Source organism: Bos javanicus, chromosome 19, assembly GCF_032452875.1.
Source record: "Bos javanicus breed banteng chromosome 19, ARS-OSU_banteng_1.0, whole genome shotgun sequence".
In the NCBI taxonomy this organism is placed as follows: domain Eukaryota; kingdom Metazoa; phylum Chordata; class Mammalia; order Artiodactyla; family Bovidae; genus Bos; species Bos javanicus.
The window spans coordinates 36,376,727-36,401,954 of record NC_083886.1 but is presented as its reverse complement, the minus strand read 5'-3'; the positions used below and the strand labels follow the sequence as shown (position 1 = coordinate 36,401,954).

The 25,228-nt window shown below is 57.1% G+C and overlaps 1 protein-coding gene across 12 annotated transcripts in view; it reads left to right on the top strand.

Annotated features, from left to right (window-relative positions):
* The window catches only part of MPRIP (myosin phosphatase Rho interacting protein), a 92,989-nt gene that overhangs the window by 48,047 nt on the left and 19,714 nt on the right, over positions 1-25,228 (top strand). For 5 of the 12 annotated variants that reach the window (XR_009731337.1, XR_009731336.1, XM_061391287.1 and 2 more), the window contains exons 5-15: positions 4,827-4,911; positions 8,521-8,734; positions 9,755-10,325; positions 13,371-13,512; positions 14,309-14,413; positions 15,721-15,777; positions 16,802-16,870; positions 18,937-19,026; positions 20,651-20,760; positions 22,812-23,349; positions 24,522-24,638. Coding sequence is in view for 10 of the 12 variants with exons in the window: in XM_061391287.1 (XP_061247271.1) it covers positions 4,827-4,911; positions 8,521-8,734; positions 9,755-10,325; positions 13,371-13,512; positions 14,309-14,413; positions 15,721-15,777; positions 16,802-16,870; positions 18,937-19,026; positions 20,651-20,760; positions 22,812-23,349; positions 24,522-24,638 (2,098 nt within the window). In the remaining 2 variants the exon portion in view is untranslated. The remainder of the gene's footprint in view (positions 1-4,826; positions 4,912-8,520; positions 8,735-9,754; positions 10,326-13,370; positions 13,513-14,308; positions 14,414-15,720; positions 15,778-16,801; positions 16,871-18,936; positions 19,027-20,650; positions 20,761-22,811; positions 23,350-24,521; positions 24,639-25,228) is intronic. The other 7 variants (XM_061391295.1, XM_061391296.1, XM_061391292.1 and 4 more) reach the window with 6 other exon arrangements.

Here is a 25,228-nt window from a genome sequence, read left to right as displayed (position 1 = left end):
TCCTTGCAGTCCAAAGGACTCTCAAGAGTCTTCTCCAACACCAAAGTTTGAAAGTATTAATTCTTCAGCGCTCAGCCTTCTTTATGGTCCAACTCTCACATCCATACATGACTACTGGAAAAACCATAGCTCTGACTATATGGACCTTTGTCAGCAGAGTAATGTCTCTGATTTTTAATATACTGTCTAGGTTGGTCATAGCTTTTCTTCTAAGGAGCAAGCATCTTTTAATTTCATGGCTGCAGTCATTGTCCGCAGGGATTTTGGAGCCAAAGAAAATAAAGTCTGTCACTGTTTCCATTGTTCCCCTGTCTATTTGCCATGAAGTGATGGGACAGGATGCCCTGATCTTCGTGTTTTGAATGTTATTTTAAGCCAGCTTTTTCACTCTTTCACCTTCGTCAAGAGGCTCTTTAGTTCCTCTTCACTTTCTGCCATAAGGGTGGTGTCACCTGCATATCTGAGGTTGTTGATGTTTCTCCCGGCAGTCTTGATTCCAGCTTATGCTTCATCTAGTATGGCATTTCACATGATGTACTCTGCATATAAGTTAAATAAGCAGGGTGACAGTATACAGCCTTGACGTACTCCTTTCCTGATTTGGAACAGGTCTGTTGTTCCATGTCCAGTTCGAGCTGTTGCTTCTTGTCCTGCATACAGGTTTCTCAGGAGGCAGGTCAGGTGGTCTGGTATTCTCATCTCATTAAGAATATTCCAGTTTGTTGTGATCCACACAGTCAAAGGCTTTAGTGAAGTCAGTAAAGCAGAAGTAGATGTTTTCCTGGTATTCTCTTGCTTTTTTGGTGATCCAACAGATGTTGGCAATTTGATCTCTGGTTCCTCTGCCTTTTCTAAATCCAGCTTGTACATCTGGAATTTTTCGGTTCACGTACTGTTGAAGCCTAGCTTGAAGGATTTTGAGCATGACCTTGCTAGCATGTGAAATGAATGCGGTTGTGCAGTAGTTTGAACATTCTTTGGCATTGCCCTTCTTTGGGATTGGAATGAAAACTGACCTTTTCCAGTCCTGTGGCCACTGCTGAGTTTTCCAAATTTGTTGGCACATTGAGTACAGCACTTTCACTGCATCATCTTTTAGGATTTGAAATAGTTCAGCTAGAATTCTATCACCTCCACTAGCCTTGTTCATAGTGATGCTTCCTAAGGTCCACTTGACTTCGCACTCCAAGATGTCTGGCTCTAGGTGAGTGATCACACCACTGTGGTTGTCTGGGTCATTAAGGTCTTTTTTGTAATAGTTCTTCTGTGTATTCTCAGCTTCTCAGGTGGTGCCAGTGGTAAAGAACATGCTTGCCAATGCAGGAGACATAAGAGATGTGGGTTCAATCCCTGGGTCCGGAAGATCTCCTGGAGGAGGGAACAGCAACCCACTCCAGTATTCTTGCCTGGAGAATTCCATGGACAGTGGAGCCTGGTGGGCTACAATTCGTGGAGTCAAAAAGAGTTGGACGTGACCAAGCGACTAACACTTTCACTTTTCTGTGTATTCTTGCCACCTCTTCTTAATATCTTCTGTTTCTGTTAGGTTTGTTCCATTTTTGTCCTTTATTGTGCTTATCTTTGCATGAAATGTTCCCTTGGTATCTCTGATTTTTTTGAAGAGGTCTCTAGTCTTTCCTATTCTGTTGTTTTCCTGTATTTGTTTGCATTGTTCACTTAGGAAGGCTTTCTTCTCTCTCCTTGTTATTCTTTGGAACTCTGCATTCAGATAGGTATATTTTTCCTTTTCTTCTTTGCCTTTCACTTCTCTTCTTTTCTCAGCTATTTTTAAGCCCTCCTCAGAGAATCAGTTTGCCTTTTTGCATTTCTTTTTCTTGGAAATGATTTTGATCACTACAGTGTTACGAACCTCTGTCCTTAGTTCTTCAGACACTCTATCAAATCTAATCCCTGAATCTATTTGTCACTTACACTGTATAATCGTAAGGGATTTGATTTATACCTGAATGGTGTAGTGGTTTTCCCTACTTTGTTCAATTTAAGTCTAAATTTTGCAATAGGGAGTTCATGATCTGAGCCACAGTCAGCTCCCGGTCTTGTTTTTGCTGATTGTATAGAGCTTTTCCATCTTTGTCTGCAAAGAATATAATCAGTCTGATTTTGGTATTGACCATCTGGTCATGTTCATACATAGAGTCGTCTTGTGTGTTACTGGAAGAGGATGTTTGCTATGACCAGTGCGTTCTCTTGGCAAAACTCTGTTAGCCTTTTCCCTGCTTCATTTTGTACTCCAAGGTCAAACTTAGCTTTTATTCCAGGTGTCTCTTGATTTCATACTTTTGCATTCCAGTCCCCTATGATGAAAAGGACATCTTTTTTGGTGTTAGTTCTATAAGATCTTCTGGGTCTTCATATAACCATTCAGCATCAGCTTCTTCAGCATTACTGGTTGGGGCATATACTTGGATTAGTATGATATCGAATGGTTTGCTTTGGAAATGAATTGAGATCATTCTGTCATTTTTGAAATTGCACCAGCATATTGCATTTCAGACTCTCTTGTTGCCTCTGAGTGCTAGTCCTTTTCTTCTAAGGGATTCTTGGCCACAGTAGTAGATCATCTGAGCTAAATCTGCCCATTGCTGTCTATTTTAGTTCCCTGATTCCTAAGGTGTCAGTGTTCACTCTTGCCATTTCCTGTTTGACCACTTCCAATGTACCTTGATGGACCTAACATTCCAGGTTCCTATGCAGTATTGTTCTTTACAGCATCGGAGTTTACTTTCACCACCAGTCACAACCACAACTGAGGGCTGTTTCTGCTTTGGCGTAGCCTTTTCATTCCTTCTGGAACTTTCTCTCCTCTTCTCCAGTAGCATATTGGGCACCTACCGACCTGGGGAGTTCATCTTTCGTTGTCATGTCTCTTTGCCTTTTCATACAGTTCATGCGGTTCTCATGGCAAGAATGCTGACGTGGTTTGCCATTCCCTCCTCCAGTGTCAGTGGTTCTGCAGCTGGAGACGGACGGCCAGAGATGAAGGGAACCTGATCTCCCCAGGCACGAGTGGCAGCAGAGCCACTCGTGGGTCCTGGTTCCCACCTGCTGCCATGGCCTGTCTGGCAGGCACCCTTGGCTGAGGTTCCACTGCCCAACCAGACTCCTCAAGGAGATTTAGGCATCACACACAGAAGCACACACCTGAGTTGGGAGGGGTCTGGGTGACGTAGGACAGGAGGGGTGTCCGAGGTCCCAGGGCACTAGGAGTATGGGAGCTGGGGCCCAGGTCAGCCCTACACAGCCTGGCCTCTGACGGGACCTCCCTCTGGTGCTTGGCAGGGGCTTCAGGGGCTCTCTCCAGTCAACTGTGTGGCCATGGTGCAGGTCTTCTCTCCTTTCCCCTCAAGGCCCTGTCGTGTGGGGCGCACAGGTTTACCCAGCTCGGTAGCATTACTAGTCGAGAGCGACAGGGCCAGTGTTCATGGGTTCAGGGCTCCCTGACTGCTTTGCACATGCCTGCCGCAGCCCTGTTCCCAGGCCCTGGAGGATGACGTGACTTCACAAGCAGTCTCTTTTCCCCTCCCAGGTAGAGCCTGGAGAGGGGCCCTCTGCAGGCGGGGTCCTTGGTGTGAACTTTGCAAAGGAAATGTGTTCCCTTTGGCAAGCTAGAAAGCAAGTCTGTTAACCCACAAGCACTCGAACTCCTCAGGGTAAATGGGTGAGCCCTTGGAGCCTGCTCGTCTGCTCTTGTGCGGAGTGAGCCGTCGTCTCCTCTTAGCTTCGGGGCTCTGGGAGCAGAGCCTGTGCTCAGATCTCTTCATGCAGTGCACTCGCTCGTGCACTCTCAGGCCAAGAAACCCTGCTCTCATCTGACTGGGCCTCAGCTCCACTGCTGGAGGGGTGCACTCCACATGCAACCCCTCTCCCAGCTGCTGGCAGCATAGCCACCCCAGTGGCATCCCACACACAAACACATTAAAGGAGCACCTCTGAGAACTAAAGACAGGCCCTTCTTCCTGCCCTGCGCTTGGGTGCTGGTCTTCGCTGCGGCCTCAACCAGTATGCTGGCGCTGCAGACCCTGCCTCCCTCAGCAGTTCAGCCGTTGCTGCCAGGCTCTTGTCACAGGCTGGCCGCAAGCCCACGCAGACCCTTGTGTCTGGGCAGAGTTGGCCCAGCATCCCCTGCAGTACTGTCCCCTGTGGAGAGAGCACCACCCTTCCACCCCACCACACCTCCTCCTTCCCCTCGCTCCGACCTTCCCAGCTCCCACGGAGCTCCAGGGAGGCAAGCAGTATCCCCCTGGTTCCAGAGATGAGAGGCCAGAGCCCCGAGGGCTAGGAGCTGCCTGGGTCTTGGTTTGAGGGAAGCAGAGCCAGATCTAAGTCCATGCTCCTGCCTGCTTTCCCTGCTGCTGGTCCAGAGTGAACCTTCCAGTGTGTGGGCCTTGGTGTTGGTCCCTGGGAAGTTCCACTAGGCCTTCCCCAAAGGTGTTTCCGAGGTGCCCCCAAGGGCGCCCTCATTGTGCAGTTGGGGCCCAGAGGTGAGCCTCTCCAGAGTGTGGGAGGTCAGCTGCACAGTGCCCAGAAGTGACCACTGTCGGAAAGTTTGGCAACGACTCCTAGGTTCTTGCCCCAGTGGTCCTCGGGGCTTCCCAGTCGCAGCGTGTCTGTGCTGGCCAGCCGCACTCCAGGAGGGCAATTTTAGAGTGGAGTGTCAGCCCCAGAGGAAGGCTGGTAACAAAAACAGTGCCAAGTCCTTACCAGGCCAGTGGTCAGGCTGTCCGTGTTCCAGCTGTGCAGCTGGCACTTCCTGCCCTGGAGTGGCAGCTCTGGTCTGACTGGTGCCATACCCTCCTCTCTTCCAGGTGGCTGGAGATGCTCACAGTCTATCCCAGGACCAATAAGCAGAACCAGAAGAAGAAGCGGAAGGTGGAGCCCCCCACACCACAGGTGAGGCATCCCCTCAGTGGAGCTGGGGCAAAGAAAAAGCACCCTGGGAGATTGGGGGATTCAGGACCCAGCCTAGAATTGGGGGCAAGGGAAGGAAGGGGTGATGCTAGGGCTGAGGCAGCCCTCAGCTCAGGGGTCTTCACCTGCCTTCTCCGAGTCTGTGGGCTGCCTTCTGCATGCTCCTCTGTAGGCCCCAGGGCAAGACCCCCACTTGGAGAGGTTGGCCTGCTGTGGGGCTGCCCCAAGAAGCGTCATTGCACAGTGCCCATCCCTCCCCTGACCATCCCGCCAATTGCTGGGAGCCAAGAGCATGCTGGGAGGAGAGGCTCAGTTCAGCTCCACCTTCCGCACAGACAGTTCTACAGACAGCAGGCTGGGCAGGGGGCCAGGAGGAGTGGTCCTGCAGTGCCTGGCCGTGAGGGGCTCTCACGGTAACCATCAATGGAAAGCACTGGCACAGCCTTGATTCTGTGCTCCTACCAGCTCCCACGAGGCCAGAGTGGGAGGTGGCTGGGGCAGTCCCCCGGGTCCAGGGCTTCCCTCCCCTGGCTGGTCTGCAGGGGCTCAGGGCACCAGGAGGGCTCAGGGCCTCAGCGGGCTGATTTGTGAAACGGGCCTGTTGAAATCGAGTTCTCAGCTTACTATGAGCGGTGGCAAAAGCGCCAGGCCCCTCCTGGGTGCTCAGTACAATGACCCTGGAGCTACACAGGTTTGCACTCTGGGAGTCCACTTTGTGTGGATTGTTTTCAATAGTAAATCCCGCAGGACTGCACGCTCCTCAGCTGGTGGAATTCATGGGTATGGAACAGTGGGCACAGTGGGCCAACTGACTGTGTGCCTTAGGGGCCCCTATAGAGAGAAGAACCCAAGACCCAAATCTAGCCTTTTTCTTATTGCCCCAGAGTTTTGGGTCAGACTAACAGGGCTGGGGGTGTCCCTTTGCTGTACCCTGCCCTCCAGGAACTCAGGCAGGCAGGGGGCCCAGGGTCCTGCTTCAAGGAGGGTGTTCAGGCATCTGGGAGTTGGGGCCATGGAGTGTGCAGGTACCCCTCAGGCCAGAGGGAGGTCAAGAATGGGGCTGTAGGGGAGAGCACACACCCCCTCGACCGGGGGCTGGGTTGCAGCAGAGCCCAGGGCAGTGGGGAGACAGGCTGGCCCAGACCTGTAGAGCTGGAGCCTAAGAGGCATGGGTTCCCAAGAGCCTCTTCCTGCTCTGGCTATTTGAGGAAGGGCGTCCTGGTACCCAGATGCCTAGAGAGGAGTGGTCATCCACTCAGGGTGTGACCAGGGGTTCCCCACTCCATCTCCCTAGACCCCAGAGCTGGGACTTGGGTAAGGCCAGGGGCTGTGTGTTCACCCAGCCCAGTGTGCAGGCTAGGGGCACACATCCTTGGGTGGAGCTGTGGGAGGCTGGCTCCTCCGTCTGCTCACCCGCTTGGGCTCTTGGCCCCTGCTTCTTGGTCTTTTTCAGGGATGTATAAAACAGCAGGCCTCTTGCTGTGATTGAGGCTCCTGTCAGGCCCTGGTCCGACCCACTACAGGCCCACACGTTTGCTCTGAGCTGCCACCTCTTCTCAGGCATCTTGTTTACCCGTTGGGACCTGCTGCCATGCCCACTCTGGGTCAGAACCCTCCTTCTTACTGGCCCTCTGCTCAGCTCCCATGCCCCAGGGGTAGAAAAGGTGGCTTTCTGTGGGAAACTTGCTCACAAGGGGCCTGCTTAGCATGTGGAGGCTGCAGAAGCCCTTTGACTGGGCCTCCCTTCCTGCCCCATTTTCTCTTTGCTCTCAGCTGACTTCTTTATGGTACTGACAGCCCTGGGCCTGCAGCAGTCCTGGCCACACAGAGAGGAGCACCCTGGGGCCCTGGGCCTTTCCCCCGCCTTACACAGGCACCAGGACTCTGTTGGTGTGAGTGGCAACACCCCCCAGCACGGTGCTGACATTGTGGGGAATGGGCGTGTTGCCATGTGCCCTGGCCCCGCCCCTGCCAAGTCTGCTTTCCACCCATGTGCTCTGGAGGAGAGAAGTGACTACCCAGAAACCAGCCCCTGCCCTGCCCCTCTGCCCCTGCTGACGCAGTGAGGCTGGGCACACAGGCAGGAGACAGCATGGCTACCACGGGAGACTCACCATGGACCTTGGCGCCTCCAGGGCCCTTTTCCTCTGGGCTGAGTCTTAGGACAGTCAGGGGCCCAGGAGGCAGGCCTGGAACTGCCTGGTGCTAGGAAGCCCTGTCACTGACCCTCACATCTCAGGCCTGGAATTTCCTCTTGGAGAGCCTCACCAGCACCCTGCCCCATGCTGGGTTCACCCCAGCATCAGGAAAGTGTGCATGTGCCAGGACCCTACTCTCCCGGGCACAGCGCTGCCCTTCCTCCACAGCCCATGTTGGCAGCCTCTGTGTCCCTTGGTCCACCCCCCCTCCACAGAGGGGACGGACTCGTCAAGCATGGTCTCTAGGTAACGCCCACACGGCTCCACTCTGAGCCCTGCAGAGCCATGCCTGGCCTCAGAGTGTGGGCCCCAGGTTATTGTGGGGGCACAGCAGGCCACCCAGAGAGACCTCTGCTCAGGGCAGCATGGCTGTTGGGTGTGGAGCCAGGGCGCCGCTGACCACAGGCTCAGGGCCTCAGGGCTGGTGTCCTCGGGTCGTTGGAGCTGGTTCTGTTGGAGCCTTGGGGAACCGTCAGAAGCCACGTTCTTCCAGCCACCTCTTCTCGGTGGCTCAGGTCACTCAGGAGCCTCCAGCCAGGGAGGCAGGGCTACTGATGGCTGTGACAGAAGGGGTAGTGGGCGTTCCCAGGCCTGCGGGAGAGCCATCCCAGCTTCATCTGTCCCAGGAGGCCCAAGCCCCTTGTGGAACTGAGGAAGCTCTGGACTAGGCAAAGTGCTGGCTGTCTCACTGTGGACGCAGGTGCCCACCCAACAGGCAGCCCCCGTCCTGGGCCCGCCTCCTCTCCCAGGGGCCCCTGGGGGTGCCAAATGCTTAGAGCCCCACTCTGCCTCTTACTGGCCATGCGAACGTGGGTTGCCACCTCCTCTCAGCCGAGGTGAGCTCCCCTTGTAGGAGCTTTTGGGGTGGCTGGTGAGGACTGGAAGGTGTGGTGCTAGTCAGAGCCCAGCAGGCAGTCTGTTTTTGGGAAGGACCGCCAAGATGTGCCTCACTTTGAGGGGTGCCCAGAGCCATCCTGCTGGTGGCAGGTCAGGAGCAGGCACCCCAGTGCCTGGCTGGGCAGGAGCTTGGGCCCGGGGCATGAGCAGGTGCCATAGGCTTACAGTGTGGGGTTACAGTTCTCTGTATGCTCTGGCTAAGTACCTCGTACACAAATGCTGTCCCTTGGGGCAGCACCAGCTCCAGCTTGGGCTCCCACCTGGGCTCCAGGCTCCCATTCTGCATGCCTAGAGGCTTTGGGTGCTGGCTGGGGCTGCAGAAGAAAGAAGGCTTCCAGCCCAGCCGGGACATCTCTGTGCTGAACCTTGCTTTCTGGCATCTGGGCCTCTGACACTGCAGCTGACCTTGGTAGCCAGGCACTCGGGCAGCCCAGACCCGTGCGCTGGCTCGGGCAGGGTGTTCCCAGGCTTGCATGGACACCACTCTCCCCTGCAGGAGCCAGGGCCGGCCAAGATGGCTGTCACCAGCAGCAGCAGCAGCATCCCCAGTGCTGAGAAAGTCCCCACCACCAAGTCCACACTTTGGCAGGAAGAAATGAGGGCCAAGGACCAGCCAGATGGGAGCAGCCCGAGTCCAGCTCAGAGTCCCAGCCAGGGCCAGCCTCCTGCGGCCAGCACCCTGAGGGAGCCAGGGCTTGAGGGCAGAGATGGTAAGTGGTAGCCAGGGTGGCCACAGTGCCTGCCTGTCTTGGTGCCCCACCTCCCAGCACTAGTTCTGGCCTCCTGACAGAGCGAGCTGGTGCTGGGGCTCAGGTGCCCTTGTGTGTCTGCTGGCCTACCAGCCTTCAGTCGCTCCCGTGCCCCAGCCTGGTGTCAGGAGAATCTGGATGCTCTGTAGTGAGCTCTGTGTCCAGAGGAGCCTCTGCTCCCCGTGGCTGCTTTGTGTTCAAGGCCTGGTTATCTGAAGCCCACTGTGTCCTGTGAGTGGCATCAAGGGTTGTCGAGTCCTTCTCCCACTGATGCACCCTGCCCAGGTGCTGGCTGAAGCAGGGGAACATCTGGCAGGAACAGTTGGCATGACCGCATGTCTCCTTCCAGGACTTGTAGTTGTCTGAGCAGAGTGGGGCAGCACTTGGTCTCTGTTGTCCAGGCCTAGAGGGCTCTGCATGAAGGCCAGCTTCCCTGTTTCCACTAAAGACACATGGACAGCTGAGACTGTGCCCACTCAGGCAAGATGCAGCTTGTTCAGGCTCTGGGCAAAAGGCCGCTCGGTACTCCCCAGCTGTGGGTGCCCACCACATCCAGGACTTGCTCTTCCTCTGCTCCTCCCGGGTGTGCCTCCCTACCCCTTAACAATGCACTGAGAGGCTGCACGGCCTCTCATGATGTACTCTGTGTCATGATGTACTTGGTTTCCAGCTTGGCTGTGTGGTACTGGGGATCTCAGTTCCCCAACCAGGGAATTGAACCGCACCCCCTGCAGTGCAGCTTGGAGTGTTAACCACGTTCCCTGGGTTCTCCTTGGTGTTCAATGGGAAGTGGTTGTTGGTGGGATGTCCCTTCTTGGGGATCCTGTTGTCCCAGCTGAGCCTCCAGACTAGAGCTTAGGGACCCCTGGCCATCTGGCATAGAGGTACCCATTACGGAGAGGCAGGTAAGGATGCCCCATTCCTTTCCTGGGAAAGGGCTCTGCCCTAGGGTGGCCTTGGACCTGCGTGCCTTCTCCAAAGCTTGTAGAACCAGAGGTGGCAGCAGGCCGAGCACGTCTCTTGTCCCTCGTCTTCCAGAGGAGAGCACCACAAGTGGTGACCGCGTGGACTGTGGCCGCAAAGTCCGGGTGGAGAGTGGCTACTTCTCCCTGGAGAAAACCAAGCAGGACGTGAAGGCCGAGGAGCAACAGCTGCCCCCACCGCTCTCCCCGCCCAGCCCGGGCGCCCCCACCAACAGGTACAGCGACTCCGGCCCACCCTCCCACAAGCCTGGCCATCCCCTTCCTCCCCCAGGTCCTCAGCTCCCTGCCCGAACCGTCTGCAGCAGCTCCTTCAACTCCTTGGATGTGGCCAGCCATCCCCCTGCCCACGTGGACTCCGGCAGTGCTGGGGGGCGGGGAGCAGAGAGACCGGGGCGTGCCTATGCCTTTAAAGCCAGCAGGCAGTATGCCACCCTGGCCGACGTCCCTAAGGCCATCAGGATCAGCCACCGAGAAGCCTTCCAGGTGGAGAGAAGGCGACTGGAGCGCAGGACTCGGGCCCGGAGCCCTGGCAGGGAAGAGGTGGCCCGTCTGTTTGGCAACGAGAGGAGGTAAGGGCCGGGGGGACTGGCGCGCCAGGGGCTTGCACACATTCTGCCCATTCCTGCAGCCCCTACTGTGCACACTCAACATGCTCTCTCATACAGGTACCCACATGTGCACTCACAAACTCGTACATTTTGTGACATTCTGTCACGGATTTGGAGATGGGCCAAGGCCAGGTGGAGCTGTGGTCTGAGGCGGGGAGGGCCCTGCACTTGCGGAGAACGAGGGAAAGAGCATGGTTCCATCTCTGAAGCCTCCCAAGTCCAGGCCTGGACCAGAGTGCCCCAGTGCCCCTTCCAGTAGAAGCTTCCAGCCCCACGTGTAAACAGAGCCTCTGTCCAGTAGCAGGGCTCGCACCCTCGCATGCAGTGGGTCATGCAGGGGTTCAAACCTCCCAAAATGATTCCAGAGCCTGTAACATGCTCTGGGAAGAGAAAATCGAGGTTTTCATTCATTTCCAAAGAAGCTGCTTTCTGAGGAGATTCAGACCCACTGTTAGTGCAGTGTCCTCGGCCCCACCCCCAGACCCAGCTCAGAATTGGAGCGAGTGGGCACATTGGATGACCCTTTGCAGAGCTCCGGTTACTTTGCTCCCCTGCTCCTTCCACCCACCTGCCCTCCAAGCATCTCCTCCAGCACTAGGAAAACACACTTAAAGAGAGAAGCAAACAGGAGGTGCCTCAGTCCTGGAGGGGTAGGGGACACACCCTCCAAACAGCCTCTCCACCTGGTTTACTAGTAACCCTTTGAGGCGTGTGAGCACTCCATACTCAGGGCAGAATCGGGATGCAGGAGCAGGGCTCCTCCTCACGGGAACAGCCTGGGACGGCAGAGCTGGGGCAGGGCCAAGGTTGTCCTTAGTGTACTAGGTGTAAGTGAAGGGACTTGCTAGATGTAGGAGGCAGTGGCCTGGGCAAGGGGGCTTCTCACCGCGTCCTGGAGGCCCCCAAGCAGGCAGCCACACCTTGGTTTGGCGGGGACCAAAGAATTAACATTCAGCACACCTGCTTGGCTTGGAGTTCCCTCCCGGCTATGGCTGGGACAGATGGCACCTCTGGGGCTTTGCTTCGCCTGCTCTGCAACCATGGGGAGGGGCTTTGCCTGGTGCGGCTCCCCTGGGGCCCTCTCCTCTGCATCCTAACCCTGCCACATTACTTCTCACTGCCCTCGTGTCCTCTGACTGGCTGCTGTCCTGTCCAAGGCCTGCTCTCTGATCCTGAGCCGCTCCTGGTGCTGGACTGGATCCCTGTCTTGTGGTGCAGAACAGAGCCCCAGATGGGCAGGACACCAGCCACCATACCCAGGGGGCGGCTGCCAGAAGCCTGGCTGAGAGGCCTTAGGGTGGGTGTCCTGACCAGTCCTGGCCCTGAAGTGGTCTTTGGACTGGCCACAGAGCCTCCCCAGTGTTTCTCAAATGGTGAGCTGTGCCGAGCAAGTGTGGAGGGGGTGGCTGGTTGAACCACTGGTGACTGAAACCAGGCCCAGCTGCCAAGGTCCTACCTGCCGCTTGGCTGGGAGTCTGGACCAGGCTCACTGGGATGCCTTTGCTGTCCCAGCTGTAGGACTATAGGGACCTGAGCTGAAAAGGCCCCACTTTACAGACGCCTGAGGTGGACTCCCCCAGATCCCTGGCAGGTGGCACTTCCCTCCCTCTTCTGACCTCTCGTGGCTGGCCCGGCCCGCAGCATGCAACTGGCCTGACTCACTGGCCCCTACACCTCGAGGCCATCGTGGGGCTTTCTGGTCCTGAGGTCGGTTGGAAGAGCTCTCGTTCTACATGTGAGCGGGTCTGTCCTCTAAACCTAGCAGGACACTTGGGACAGGCCACCTCGGGTCTGCAGCCAGCCCGAGCACTGGCAAGAACTCCCCGTGGTTCCCAGGCGCTCCCACGCCGCCTGGCTTCCTGCGCTCGCTCGCTCGCTCCCCCGCTGCAGCTGCTGCTGGCCTGCAGGAGACTCCATGGGAGCAGAGATGGCTCCACAGGGAGCTGGTCCCTGGGAGTCTGCCTTCCTGAGGAAGCACCCTGAGAGCCCCTTCCGCTGGTCCCCTCCCAAGGACGAGCTGGCCTCCGGGTTCCCCTCCCCTTCCTCGTGAAGTTAGGCTTCAGGCTACTGGGCCCAGTGGCCCTTCACTTGCTGCCCTCGACTCTGCTGCTAGTCCGATGCAAGGACAGCCCTCCCTGTGAGATATCTCAAGGGGAACAGGGCTCTGGCCTGGGCACACGTGGGCAGCTCATGAGGGTGCATCCACCAGGCGGATGCTCATGACGCGGGGACAAGATAGTCTCCCTCCTCAGTAATCGCCTTGGGTTTTTGCTTTAATTCTTGGGATGATTTTGATTTACCATATTTGATTTTTACCAGCAGTTCTTTCTGTTTATTCATTCTCCAGCCTTGTTTTCTTCCAGGTCTTGCCCCTCTCCACTCCTCCTGCTGTGTCGCTGTGACGTTACTCGCCCCTCCTCCGCCTGCTTCGCTCCCATCTCAGCTCCGTCTCCAGCCGTAGATGGCCTGATGATGCCGCCCGCCCTTTCACACGAAATCAACTTGCTTTGTTTTTAATTTGGGTTTTGATTCTTTTTACTGTTGGCAGAAACAATGTTAATTCATGGGTCTTTTTCTTGCTAAATTTTGGACGCCCTGGGGTGGGGGCTGCATCCGGTCTGCTGAGGCACGTGGTGAGGCCAGGGCGCCTGAGGTGCTGGCTGCCTTCCACCAGTCTGTGGCTCAGGAGGGGGCCGCTGGCGTGTGAGAGCCGACTGTGTCAGCCCGACAGCCTGTGCGGCGTCTGCAGTGTGGGGCTGGGAGGCAGAGAGCAGGGCCATGTCCAAGAGCTGCCCCGTGTGGAGGTGGGAGAGGAAGTGGGGGCATCAGGCGAGCTGGCCGAACCAGGGGTGTATGCGGCTAGCACCCACGCAAGGGTGGCCCAGGAGCTGGGGTGAGCTGGCTTGGGGTGCTGGCTGCAGGAGCCCCTCAGACTCCGGACCACGTCCCCTTAGGCTCCAGGGAACCCTGTCTCCCCGCTCAGTGGCCTCGTGCCCTCTCTTGCAGGAGGTCCCAGGTAATAGAGAAGTTTGAGGCCCTGGACACAGAGAAGGCAGAGCACATGGAGACCAACTTGTCCACCGGGCCCTCAGCCTCAAGTGACACTCGACAAGGCCGCAGTGAGAAGAGGGCGTTCCCTAGGAAGCGGGTGAGCGTCCGGGCTCTGGGCAATACTGGGGCGGTGCAGGCGGTGGGGACGGGTGGCATATGGCCCCCCATACAGCCCATTCACATGTGGGTCCACTTCTGCCCAGCTTCCTGCTCTTGTTTCCTGGTCGTTTCTTGCGTCTCTCACCTTCTTCCCTGAGTGAACTTCTTGAGGGTGAGGCCCATCTTCCGCATTTTTCTCTTGGAAGTCCATCCATCTCTGCTCAGAGCTGCTCTCATGCGCCTTGGGTCCCAGGTCCTAACTAGAGCCACTCTCTTCCTCTCTGAGGCCGTCTGGTCTCCTTCCTTCTTGTCTTTTCTGGTCATGGCCAGAGCCCTCGTTTCTCTCTGCTGAATCTCCAAGGTGGATTCTGCTTCTGAAACTCCTCTCCAGGGCCCCTACTTCTTGAGGCTCCGCTAAGTCCACCCTCTGTCTTCCTCCCGTTCTCTCTGGGCTCTCCTGCTCGCTGCACAGAGCCCAGCTTCTTCCCTCTGTGAACCCACGAGGCCCAGAGAGAATGGGGACCCGGAGAGCCGAGTGGCTGGTACGTCTGCAAGAAAAGGCTGCCTTGTCCACCAGAGTGGCTCAAGCCCCGGCAGGCAGTTGGAGGCTCAGGACCAGGAGTCTGGGCGTGGGTCCCATCTGCACGCAGGTCCTGTCCGCGGGGGCAGAGGTGCCGAGGCACCAGACAGCAAAGCCCCACTCCTTGCCCGCAACACGGCCCTGAAGCCCACCCTCCTGCGGCTCTAGCGGATGAGGGACTGGCTGGTGCTGACGGGACTGCTCTCTGCCACAGGACCTCCCCAGCGAAGCTCCTCTCCCAGACGCCTCGGCCTCCCCCCTGTCTCCACACCGAAGAGCCAAGTCACTGGACAGGAGGTCCACGGAGTCCTCCCTGACGGTGAGCCCGGGCGCCTGTGCTCTGAGGCCTGGAGACGTCGCCCCTGCTGCTTGTCACGGGGCTCTGTCTGCTGGTGTCCGTGCTGACTGCCCCCTGTGCACGGGCCGTCGTGTCTGTGTGAGAAGCAGATGCTGTGTTTCTGCCCCTTCTCTGGGCTACATGGGCATCCTGAGCTCTGAGATCTCCGGCAGAGGAGGCCGCCAGGACCACAGAATTTTGGCTCTGGGGGCTGGGGCCACAGCACGAACCTCTGTTCTTCTCGTTTTGAGTGTTTGTCTCTGTAACGTCTTGGAGGCAGGAGCCCCCTTCCCACTGGGCACGTCTCTTGTTCATGGGGTCACCACGGAGGGGGCTGGCCTTCGTTCCAGGGCATGAGAGCTGTGGCCGTTGAGTGGAGGTAGGGAGTGATCAGGCAGGTCTGGCGGGACCACCGCCCACTCAGGGAGCCCTGAAAGGCAGATTAGAGCCCCAGGAGTGAAGACAGCGGCTCACATGGGTCCTTCATGCCTTCGTCCTCGGCCTCCTGAGGAACCAGGGCTGGTCCCAACCCCCCCAGGCGTGGGGACCCCAGCGACTCCCAAGCTGGGCCAGGGCACATGCTCTCTCACCTGGAGTCTGGACTTTGCAGCAGAGGCTCCAGGGCACCCATGGCTGATGTGTGTCCCGCCCCGGGGCCTGTGTTCTCTTAGCTCTCCTTCGGTCCTTGGACGTTGCAGTGCTGCATCTCTGTGCACCTGGCCTTGCCACACCCACACAAGACACCAGCCAGGCCCAGGGCTGCGAGAGTCCTATGGGTGCTCTCAGGTGCTGTTAGCACCTGCTGTCCTGGCTCTGCTGCTTGTAGGGAAGCAGGGGCTCAGGATCATCCTGGCAGGCCAGTGGCTGGAGGGTCCTGGCAGCTCACTGCTGCGTCGTGCTCACACCAGATGCTGTCAGTCTTCCCGTGGCCTTTATGAGACTCTCAGTCTCAGCCATCAGTGCTCATCTTCCCTCCAGTGAGATGCCGGATGGCTCTGTCTGGACTGTTCTTTGCTTCCCGGCAGCCCTGCTGTGTTACTTATGGGCCGAGGGGGCCGCACCTGTGCCCGGTGCGCAACCTTACCCTCCTTGGAGATGCACACCCTGGGAGTGGCTTGGGCAGCCCCTGCCAGGGCAAGGAGCCACATGTGCTCATCTGGCACGTGGAAAAGCCCCCTTTCCTAGGGCCCCTCACTGGGAGAGAAATGCCTGCCTCATCAGTCTGCTTCTGCACAGATCCAGACACCAGGCTGCTTTTCTCTGAGCTGTTCTTTATTCCTCTCTCTTAGCCCGACCTGCTGAATTTCAAAAAAGGCTGGCTGACCAAGCAGTATGAGGATGGCCAGGTGAGTGGCTGGAACTGCCGTGGCCCCAGGCACTGGGGAGCGGGTGCAAGGTCTAGCTGGCCTTGTCCCCATGGGTGTGGGAGCGCTGGCCCTTGTCTACCACCTCCAGGACTGTGACCACGACCCCGTCTCCTCAGAAGTGGGGGTGTGGTGGGCAGTGGGTGCACCAGCCTGCCTGCTGCCAGCATGTGGACTGCTTCCCCGCTCCTGGTGGGCATCAGCCTCAGGCCTGGGGATGCCCTTCAACCTGAGCTTCCCGCCTGGCCACATTCTGCAGAGGTTTCCTGAGAGCCCAGGTTCCCCAAGAACAGGCTCCCTGGTTGTGAGGTGGTAGGCAGCAGCTGAGATGCAGCCACAGGTCTGGGAGGAGCTGGCGGACTTGAGCAGAAAGAGCGAGCCACTAGTGGCTGCTGGGGTGGAGATCAGGCCTCCAGGAGGCAGGAGAAGCCTCGGGTCCCTCTGCGAGACCCCCGGATGCCCCTCCCCGCCCTCCTTCTCTCTCTCTCTCTCTCTCTCTCTCTCTCTCTCTCTCTCTCTCTCTCTCTCTCCCTCTCTCTCCCTCTCTCTCTCCCTCTCTCCCCCTCTCTCCCCCTCTCTCTCCCTCTCTCTCCCTCTCTCCCTCTCCCCGCTCCATATCCACCCCCTTGGCTCTGCCTGCAGACTCAGCACCCCTGTCGATCCTCACAGTGAAGACTGGGAAGTCTGGCTGGTTGTGATTGGGTCACCCCTGCTGGCAGCAGGTGGCCACAACTCACAGGCTGCCTCTTTGGGCTTGGGGGGCCTGGCTCCCCTCTGCAGCCACACCCCTATGGGTGGAGTGCCCACACCGCCTTATCACAGGGGAGAAGGCGTGTGCATGTGGCTGCCTGTGGCCTGAGCAGAGTCCTGTGTGTGTGCCCCAGCCAGAGGGGCCACCTACTGTCTGCGTTCCCTGTGCTCAGGGAGGTCCCCCAGGACCCTGGCTGTGGAGCGCCTTGGAGCAGGAGTGTGGAGTTCAGTCTTGACTTTTCCCCTTCTTTTTTAGTGGAAGAAGCACTGGTTTGTCCTTGCTGATCAAAGCCTGAGGTTCTACAGGGACTCGGTGGCTGAAGAGGTGGGTGTCTCGGGTCCATGCTGTGTGCTGACGGGTGGCCCAGTCCAGCCCTGGGGCAGACTCTGATGTTCTGGGACTGGCTTCTGCTAGAAGTAGGCTCTCCAAGCCCTGCTTCAGCACCTGGGATGGGGGGGCTTCAGCAGCTTTTCTTGTCTGTGTTCTGTGAAAAACACTGAAAGATGTCTCATTTTAAAACTCAGGATGAGCAGTTTTCTTCTTTCTACACGGAAATATTGTGGTGAATTGTCTTGCAAAGAACCAAACTAATTCATCTTGTCCCTTGTTTTCTGGACAAGGATGGGATGTGGCAGGTGAACTTGGCAGCCTGGTTGAGAGCCCTGGTTCTGTGGTTGAACACCAAACAGAAGGGCTTTTTCTTCACCTACAGAAAAACCTCTTCTGCGTTTGGCATTCTGTTCCTGTACCTTTTCCCTTGCTTCCCACTCCAGGAATCTCCTTTGGGAGATACACTCCCAAATGTGAATGACGTTAGTGGTTCTTGTGCCTCTGTACGCCCAGGCGACAGAGGCTGGTGGGCAAGCAGATGGGGAGTAGCGTGGGTGCCAGGGGCCGCAGGGGCACGCGCAGGTGCTGAGCTGTTCTCACAGTGTACTTTATGGACCCCTGGAGACCCGTCCAGGGTTTTATAACAAAAATAGTGCTGGAAGACTGCGATGCCATTGACCTCTTCCCTTGTGCTGGCCTTTGTGCTGATGGTGGGTGCCTTAGCCAGCCAGGCTACGGGAGCAGATAGCCAGTGTGTCCTTCACCGCCACACGTTTACAGCCTTACAGAAAGCGCCTTCACAGGACAGGAAAGTGCTGATTTACTAGGCTCAGCCTTCAGCACCCACCGGAAGCTGGCGAAGTCCCTTGTGCTGCTTGTCCAGGCGTGACGCCACCTCGTGGGGAGCACCCACTGCGACCACGCTGCCCTCTGCCATCCCCCCTCCTCGCGGCCCACCATCTCTGCTTAAACGCCAACGCACAGATGCTCACTCGATTAAATAAACCGAGTCTCTTCCTCCAAGGAAAACGACCGAAAGAACTGTTATCAATGATTCAATTTGAGATTTTAAGAAAAACTGGAACTTTGGAAAACTTGTGTTCGTCGTCTCTCACCTGACAGCGTCCCTGAGCCTAGATTCCCTGATGAAATAGGCAGGGATGACAGTGGATGGCGTTCGCTCTGCAACAAGGAGCACGCCAGTGTCTGGGGACTCTCCCAGGAGCGGCACGTAGTGCCACCAGGTCACGCGTGGGTGAGAGGTCCATGCACGGAGCAGGGTAGAACCATGGATTTTAACATAACAGCAAGGACAGAAAGATTCCACTATGCAGTTCATCTTTAGGAAACTACCACTTTTCAAAGAAGAACAGCCGCAACTGTCTGAAAAGACTTTTTCCAGCCTGAGTCTGTGTGAGGCCAGGCCCTCCTTATACACTTCAGCCAAAAGCTGCCAGCAGACTAAGTTCAGAGACCCATGTGAGAATCTAGCTGTCCTCAGAAGTTAGGCATTAAAGGCAGGTGCAAAAATCTCTCTGATTTTTTTCCAAAATTTTTTTGATGTGGATCATTTTTAAAGTCTTTACTGGATTTGTTACAATATTGCTTCTGTTTCATGTTTTGGTTTTGACCACAAGATCTTAGCTCTGCAACCAAGGATTGAACAAACACCCCCTGCATTGGAAGGCAAAGTTTTAACCACTGGACTGCCAGGGAAGTCCTGCAGGTTTTTTAAAATAATAACTTTTTATTTATGAAATGGGTTTGTGCTCTTAAATGACTAAAAATTTTTATTTTTCATTTTTTTTCAGTTTCTAATATGGCAAATATCAGTAGATAAAACCCCCATGAGCAAAAGCTCCTTGGGGCCCTCAGTTTTTAAGAGGGTAAGGGAGGTCTGAGAGCCCCAGCCTGGGTGTCCCGGCAGGATGGGGGTGGGGGCGGCACGGATGCTTCTAGATGGTGTGTGGTCGGCAGTGCCTGCGAAAACACCTGTCCAGTAGCCATAAAGCTCGCGGGACCCTGACCTTTACCTTCTAAATCTCTCATCTCCTCTGCAGGCAGCCGACTTGGATGGGGAAATTGACTTGTCTACGTGCTGCGATGTCACAGAGTACCCAGTGCAGAGAAACTATGGCTTCCAGATCCACGTGAGCGGGGTGGGGCTGGGCAGCAGGCTGGGCGTGAGGGGAGGACCGTGGGCCTGACGGGCGGGCATCTCATCCTCTCCTTTTCTCTGCCCTGTAGCTCCCCACCCCATCCCCACTCTGATCTCAGCAGAAAGCAGACGCCAGCATCGCTCCCTCGAGGCTGTCTAGAGCCTTTGTAGTAATAGGGTCTTTCTTTCAGTAGAACAGGGACAGTTGGAAAGAGGTGAGGTATGGGGAGTAAGAGCGAAGGTGTTGCTTCTTCAGCTCTCAGGGCACTAGCTTCCCATGCACCTACTCTTTGCTCGATGTAGCCACTCACCAGAGTCTTTTCTGCCCCACAATCTTGTGAAGGACTCCAATGTGCAAGGTGCTGTCCCATTCTCAAAAAAATTACTTGACTGGACAGATGGAGCAGTTCTCACTGGCCACTTTATCAGAGATGGAGGTTCAAGGACTATTCAGGGGTAGCCAGATGAGGTGAGGGCACAGACCCCTGGCTATGCCAGCTGGCTGATGCCCACTGCAAGTCTAAGGGTGCCCCAGACCCCCCACATGTCATATAACTAGCCGGGAGGACTCAGAGCACAGGGAACACTCTACTTAGAACTGTAGACACACTCTAGCAAAGGGTACAGACTGGGATCAGCCTGAGGAAGCACCTTGTGGAGAACTGTACTGAACACGAAGTTTTCACATCCTCGGGGACAGTCTCCCTGTTGGTGCTGACGTTTGGTAATACACAGAGCTTCCAGCCTGGGGAGCTTGCTCAGGCTTAGGCCTGGCACCAGGCCCAAGTGTGTCCAGAGTGTTCATAGCAGCTTCATAACCCATCAACTGGATCATTGTCCATGTGGTCAGGCAAGCTCCAGCAAGCTCCAGCCCTTCCCCCAGAGGCCAGCTGACATCACACAGCCAGGCGTCTCCCTCCCACACGCCTGGTCCTTCTGGCCTGGCTAGCCCCACTCTGAACCACAGTGGTGCAGGGCAAAGGCCAGGCCTGTCCCTGTGTGCTGTGCTGTGTTTAGTTGCTAGGTTTCCTGAATTGCACGTGGATTCTTTACTGACTAAACCACGAGGGAAGTCCAGACCTGTCTTTGGGAAAAGCTAATTCTTCCCTCCTGAGAGCGTGAGGTGTGTGACGGGCACCCAGCAGCCTACCAGCTGCCACCCTGGGCTCCCGGGCTGGGACTCCTCTCCTGACCTTTGGGCCTAGATCCAGCATGTGGCAGTGACCAAGGTTAACCAAACTCAGAGAAGACCGAGTTCCGACCTGAAAGCCAGTGAATTCATTAGAAGGAGAAATCCATCCCCCAGTCCATTGGGCTGCAGGGCATCTGGCAGGGCACTCCAGCTGTGACTTGGGGGCTCCGATGATTCCCTGTGCCCATGTCCTGCAGGAGGGAGAGGCATACTCAGTGAGCTAGACCCCTAGCCGCCTCTGCGGACAGTGCTGGGGATGGTGCTAAGTTCCTGCTCTCTGGGCCTCGTGCTGAGACCCCCTTCCCTCAGCTCCTCCCATCAAGAGCAGCTCCTCTGGGAGGGGCATCCTGGGGGTGAGTCCTTCCTGCGAGCCCTTCGGGGTCAGCGAGGGGCACTCATGGCTAACGCCTTGTCTTCCATGCAGACGAAGGAAGGTGCCTTCACCCTCTCTGCCATGACGTCCGGAATCCGGAGGAACTGGATCCAGACCATCATGAAGCACGTCCACCCGACCTCTGCCCCGGATGTGACGAGGTGAGCCAGTCAGGTGCCCAGGAGGCTCAGCGCAGCCGCCCTGTCCCTCTGTCCATTACTTGCACTGCCCCCACCCCCTGCCAGCCCTGCCCAATGCATGAACTCCCTGGGGCCTGGGTGTAAGGCATCTCTGGCCGCTGAGCCCTGGGTGGTCAAAGGCAGCACCAGATGCTGTGTCCACAGGGCACCTCAGCGTTGCCTTTTCTTGGTCTTCCTGCCTCACTCCTACATCTCCAGGATGTCTTTGCAACCAGGACAGATGTCCCTTTGGAGCTTTTGGTGCAAGGGGGCTAAGCTGGGGATGTTCCTGTGTTCATAGCCATGCTCTGGGAACCTCATCATTTGCCCCACACTTTCCTCCTGCCCTGATGGTTAGAAACCTGCTGTTTTCATTTCACAAAAAGCAGACAAGACAGGATCTCTGCATGCAGCTGGTTCTGTGACAGCCAGAAATCTGCTGCCTTCACCTCCTGCCCTCAGTGTTTTCACTGGTCCTGAGAGTTTCTCCCTTACACTTTTCTCTCCTGTAGTCCCAGTGCTTCTCAAGTGCCTCTCTTGGGTTGGAGGCCATGCCTGGTGGGTGGCCCTCGTGCCCACAGAGCACTCACGTCTCTTCCTGGGGGTGGCTTCACACCTTTGCCAAGTCCTGCCTCCCGGCTGGTGACGTACATTTTTGAACAGTCGGGAAGGGATCCTAAAGAGACTCTCCTTTCTACTCCTTCTGTCCTGTGCTGACTCTATTCCTTCTTCTGTTAGACGAACAGAATATTTGTTCCTGAGTCTGTATGACCGGGAGCAGAGGCCAAGGCCCTCTCTGGACTCTCTGAGGGACCCCACGTGGCCGGTCCAGCTCCAGGTGGGGGGACGTTGGCCTCGGGGTGTCACAGAGCAGGTGTGGGGCTCTGGCCTCAGAAGCAGTGTGGAGGACGTGCTCAGGCCCACGTGGCTCGGGACAGGTGCCTTCCCTCCACATCAGGGCCGCAGCGTCCTCCTGACAGGAAGAGACTCCAGTGTCACTGGTCTGAGCCGAGGTGCTTGCCTCAGTTTGCTCTGTGTGGGGGTTTTTACCCTTTGAGGAAAGAATGATTTTTTTAGTGTAGCTAAGCCATGCATGTCCCAGGAAGGTATAGACACCAGAAGTTTAGCTCAATCCATGTGCTGCAGCCCCAATCTGGTGGGGTCGCAGGGGCTTCCTCTCCAGAGAGAGTGGCAGAGAGGTGGTGTGATGTCCTGACCATCACACAGTTGGGGCCCTGGGCCAGCTTGCAGTTGGGTGTTATTGAAAGGTCCATCCTGGAGAAGTGTGTCCAGGCATGTGGTCCTGACCTGGAAGCCCCCAGGACAGAGGGTACCTCTTCTGGAGGCTCCTTGTCTGTGTTCCCTGGAGCCCCCCAGCCCTAGCCCTTGCCACTCAGGGGCTTCCCACCCTGTGCTGAGGGCTTCAGTGGGACCAGAGGCTGAGGGGGAAGTCTCGGGGTCTTGTCCTCAGCCACAACTTACGGTTGTGGGGGAGGGGGTGCACCCGGCTGCTGGGCAGGCAGGGGTGTCCTCCACCGTCCAGCCCAGGTGGGCCACCCAGTCTTCTTGAGTCCTGACCAGTGAGCCCCTATGTGGTGCTGGCTGGTGGGAACCACCTAGGTCAGCCAGCTCACTGGCCCACAGGTGGTCCCAGGGCTGTCACACCAGCCACCAGAGTGGTTTTTTAAAACACAGACGTGACTGTGTTCCTTACCTGCTTATTGAAAACCCACAAGCCTTGAGGAAAGTAACTGCTCCTGTTCACTCTGTCACCGCCGGCCCAGCACACGCTTCCCTCCCATATGGCCTGGTTTGATGGTGGCTGTGCCCAGCAAACCTGACAAGGCTCTCAGACCCTAGCATCACCCAGCAGGAAACCTCTGGGCCATTGTCTGCGGCTCCTCTGTCGGCAGGGCTGAGCCCCTTGGGATTCCCTCCAGGGACCGCGGCTGAGCAGGAAAAGAACATAATGACAGCAGGGGCTGGGCCTGGTGGTGGGGGCCCCACCTGACCACTGTCTCCGGCCCCTGCAGCTCGCTGCCGCAGGTGAAGGCCCGGAGCAGCTCCCCCTCAGAGACGAGGCCGCTGGAGAAGCAGGACGGGGAGCTTGGGGAGCCCGACCCTGAGCAGAGGAGGAGCCGTGCACGTGAGCGCAGGCGCGAGGGCCGCTCCAAGACCTTCGACTGGGCCGAGTTCCGCCCTATCCAGCAGGCCTTGGCCCAGGAGAGGGCCGGTGGCCCTCGGGCCGAGGTGGAGCCCGGGGAGCTGGAGCGGGAGCGCGCACGTCGGCGGGAGGAGCGGCGCAAGCGCTTTGGGACGCCTGACGTGGAGGGGCCCAGTGCAGACGATGTGGCCCTGCGCATGGAGATTGACCGGGGCATGGGGCCGCCCTCAGCTGCGGAGCTCAGGACCCAAAATGTGCATGTGGAGATCGAGCAGCGCTGGCATCAGGTGGAGACCACCCCCCTCCGGGAGGAGAAGCAGGTGCCCATTGCCCCCCTGCACCTGTCCTCTGAAGACGGCAGCGACCGACTCTCCACGCCCGAGCTGACCTCGCTGCTGGAGAAGGAGGTAGCGGCCAGGACGGGTGGGCAGGCTGGCTGACTCCATGCAGCCCCCTTCCTTGGCCCCCTCTGTGCCCAACAGTGTAGGAGCCATGGGCCTAGGCCCAAGGGCTTGTAGATCCCTCAGCAAACCAGGCACACAGACAGGTCCCAGATAAGTACTGGGGGGAGGGCTGGGTCAGGGGGAGGTGCACACCAGGCTTTTTCATAGACAAGAGGGGTGGGTACTGCCATTGAGAGCCAGCGGTGCCAGAGGTGGGGTGTGTGTTTCACCTGCCCTGTTTCTGGGGCACACTGGCGGAGAGGACAGTGAACAGGCAGGCTCCTGTGTGGGCACAGCAGCCTTGCACCCTGGGTAAGCCCGGAGGGGTGTAAATGGCCGGCCTGCCTGCTGATTCCGATGTGCTCTTTACTTTGGGGTCTGATGAAACCATAGGCTGGGCCCTTGGCCTGCCTTCACTTCTCGTCTTATTTTGTTAGATTCATGAGGCTGGTATTTACCACTAGCATCAACATTTTTCTATGACTGTTAATACAATAATAGAGGCAAAACACAGTAAATTAACAGTCCAAAATCAGATTGCTCTAAACAGCTGGACTGCAGGTCAGCAGGCCACACACACTAGACTCTGAGACTGTTTCAGACAGCAGGGTTTGATACGAAGGTCCTTGTGCCAGTCAGCACAGCCTGCAGCTGGAAGGGGCAGGAGGTGATGGCTGGACTCACAGCTGCTAGGAACCACAGTGAGGGGCCGCTTGCTTCTTGAGGACCCATCCTCACCAACGTGATTTTATACAAAATCCATCGTGTCCAGCTGGTCGAAGGGGGTTCTGTAGGAGCTGAGGTAGAGCCTTGGACAAGGCCTGCCTGGAGCAGCACAGGCCTTTTTGGTCATGCTGAGGACACCCAAAGGACCCACTGGGCAGTCTTCCCTCAGACACAGGCATGGAGTCCTTGTTCCTGTAGGGCCTGGCCTGGTGCAGCCCCCAGCAGCTGGAAGCTAGTGGCGCCCGTGCTGACTCACAGCCTGAGCTGAGCCGTTGGTGCAGTGTAGACCTGACAAGCGCGCCTGCCGGCGAGCTCCACCACGCTGGACCAGGAGGACCGCAAGGGCCATGCCGCGCTGCTCCTGACCGCTGCTGCCGTCCCGGTTCACACGTGTGTCTTTTTGCCTGCAGTTGGAGCAGAGCCAGAAGGAAGCCTCAGACCTTCTGGAACAGAACCGACTGCTGCAGGACCAGCTGAGGGTGGCTCTGGGCCGGGAGCAGAGCGCCCGGGAGGGCTATGTGCTGCAGGTAGGGCTGAGGGGCTGCCACCCTCTGGGCACCCACGGGCTTCATGTGCAGGACCCAGGCAGGCTAGGAATGTGCAAAAACCAGTGCCAGGCTCCAGGGTCCTCTGTAGCAGGAGCAGGTGCTCTGGACAGTGTGCTTCTGCTGCTCATGTAACATTGGGAGAATCTGATGAACCCTCTACAGCTAAGGCTTTTTTGTTTTTTAATAAGATAACTCTGTTGTCTTTCTTTTCAGCTCTCAAAGAGCCCAACATACATTTATTAATGAGTGTCACATGTTTGCAAGTCATTTCTAACTTCACAAGAACAGTGTTAGTCTCATTTTACAGAAGAAACTGAGGAACAGGCAAGTGCCTCCTTAGGATCAGCCTGTGGCAGAGCTAGGACTGGTCCCCTCCCCCGACCGTGTCTGTGCCCCACCCACAGGGCAGCCTGGGACTGTCTACTCGCCTGGCAGCCCCACTTCTTACTCTCTGCCGAGCCTGAGGTTTGAGGGGGAAACATGGCTGCCCAGTCCCGAGCCAAGAGTCCAGACCCATCGTCTCCCGCAGGTGTCTCTGTGTCAGAGTGCCAGTCACCAGGTGGTCTCAG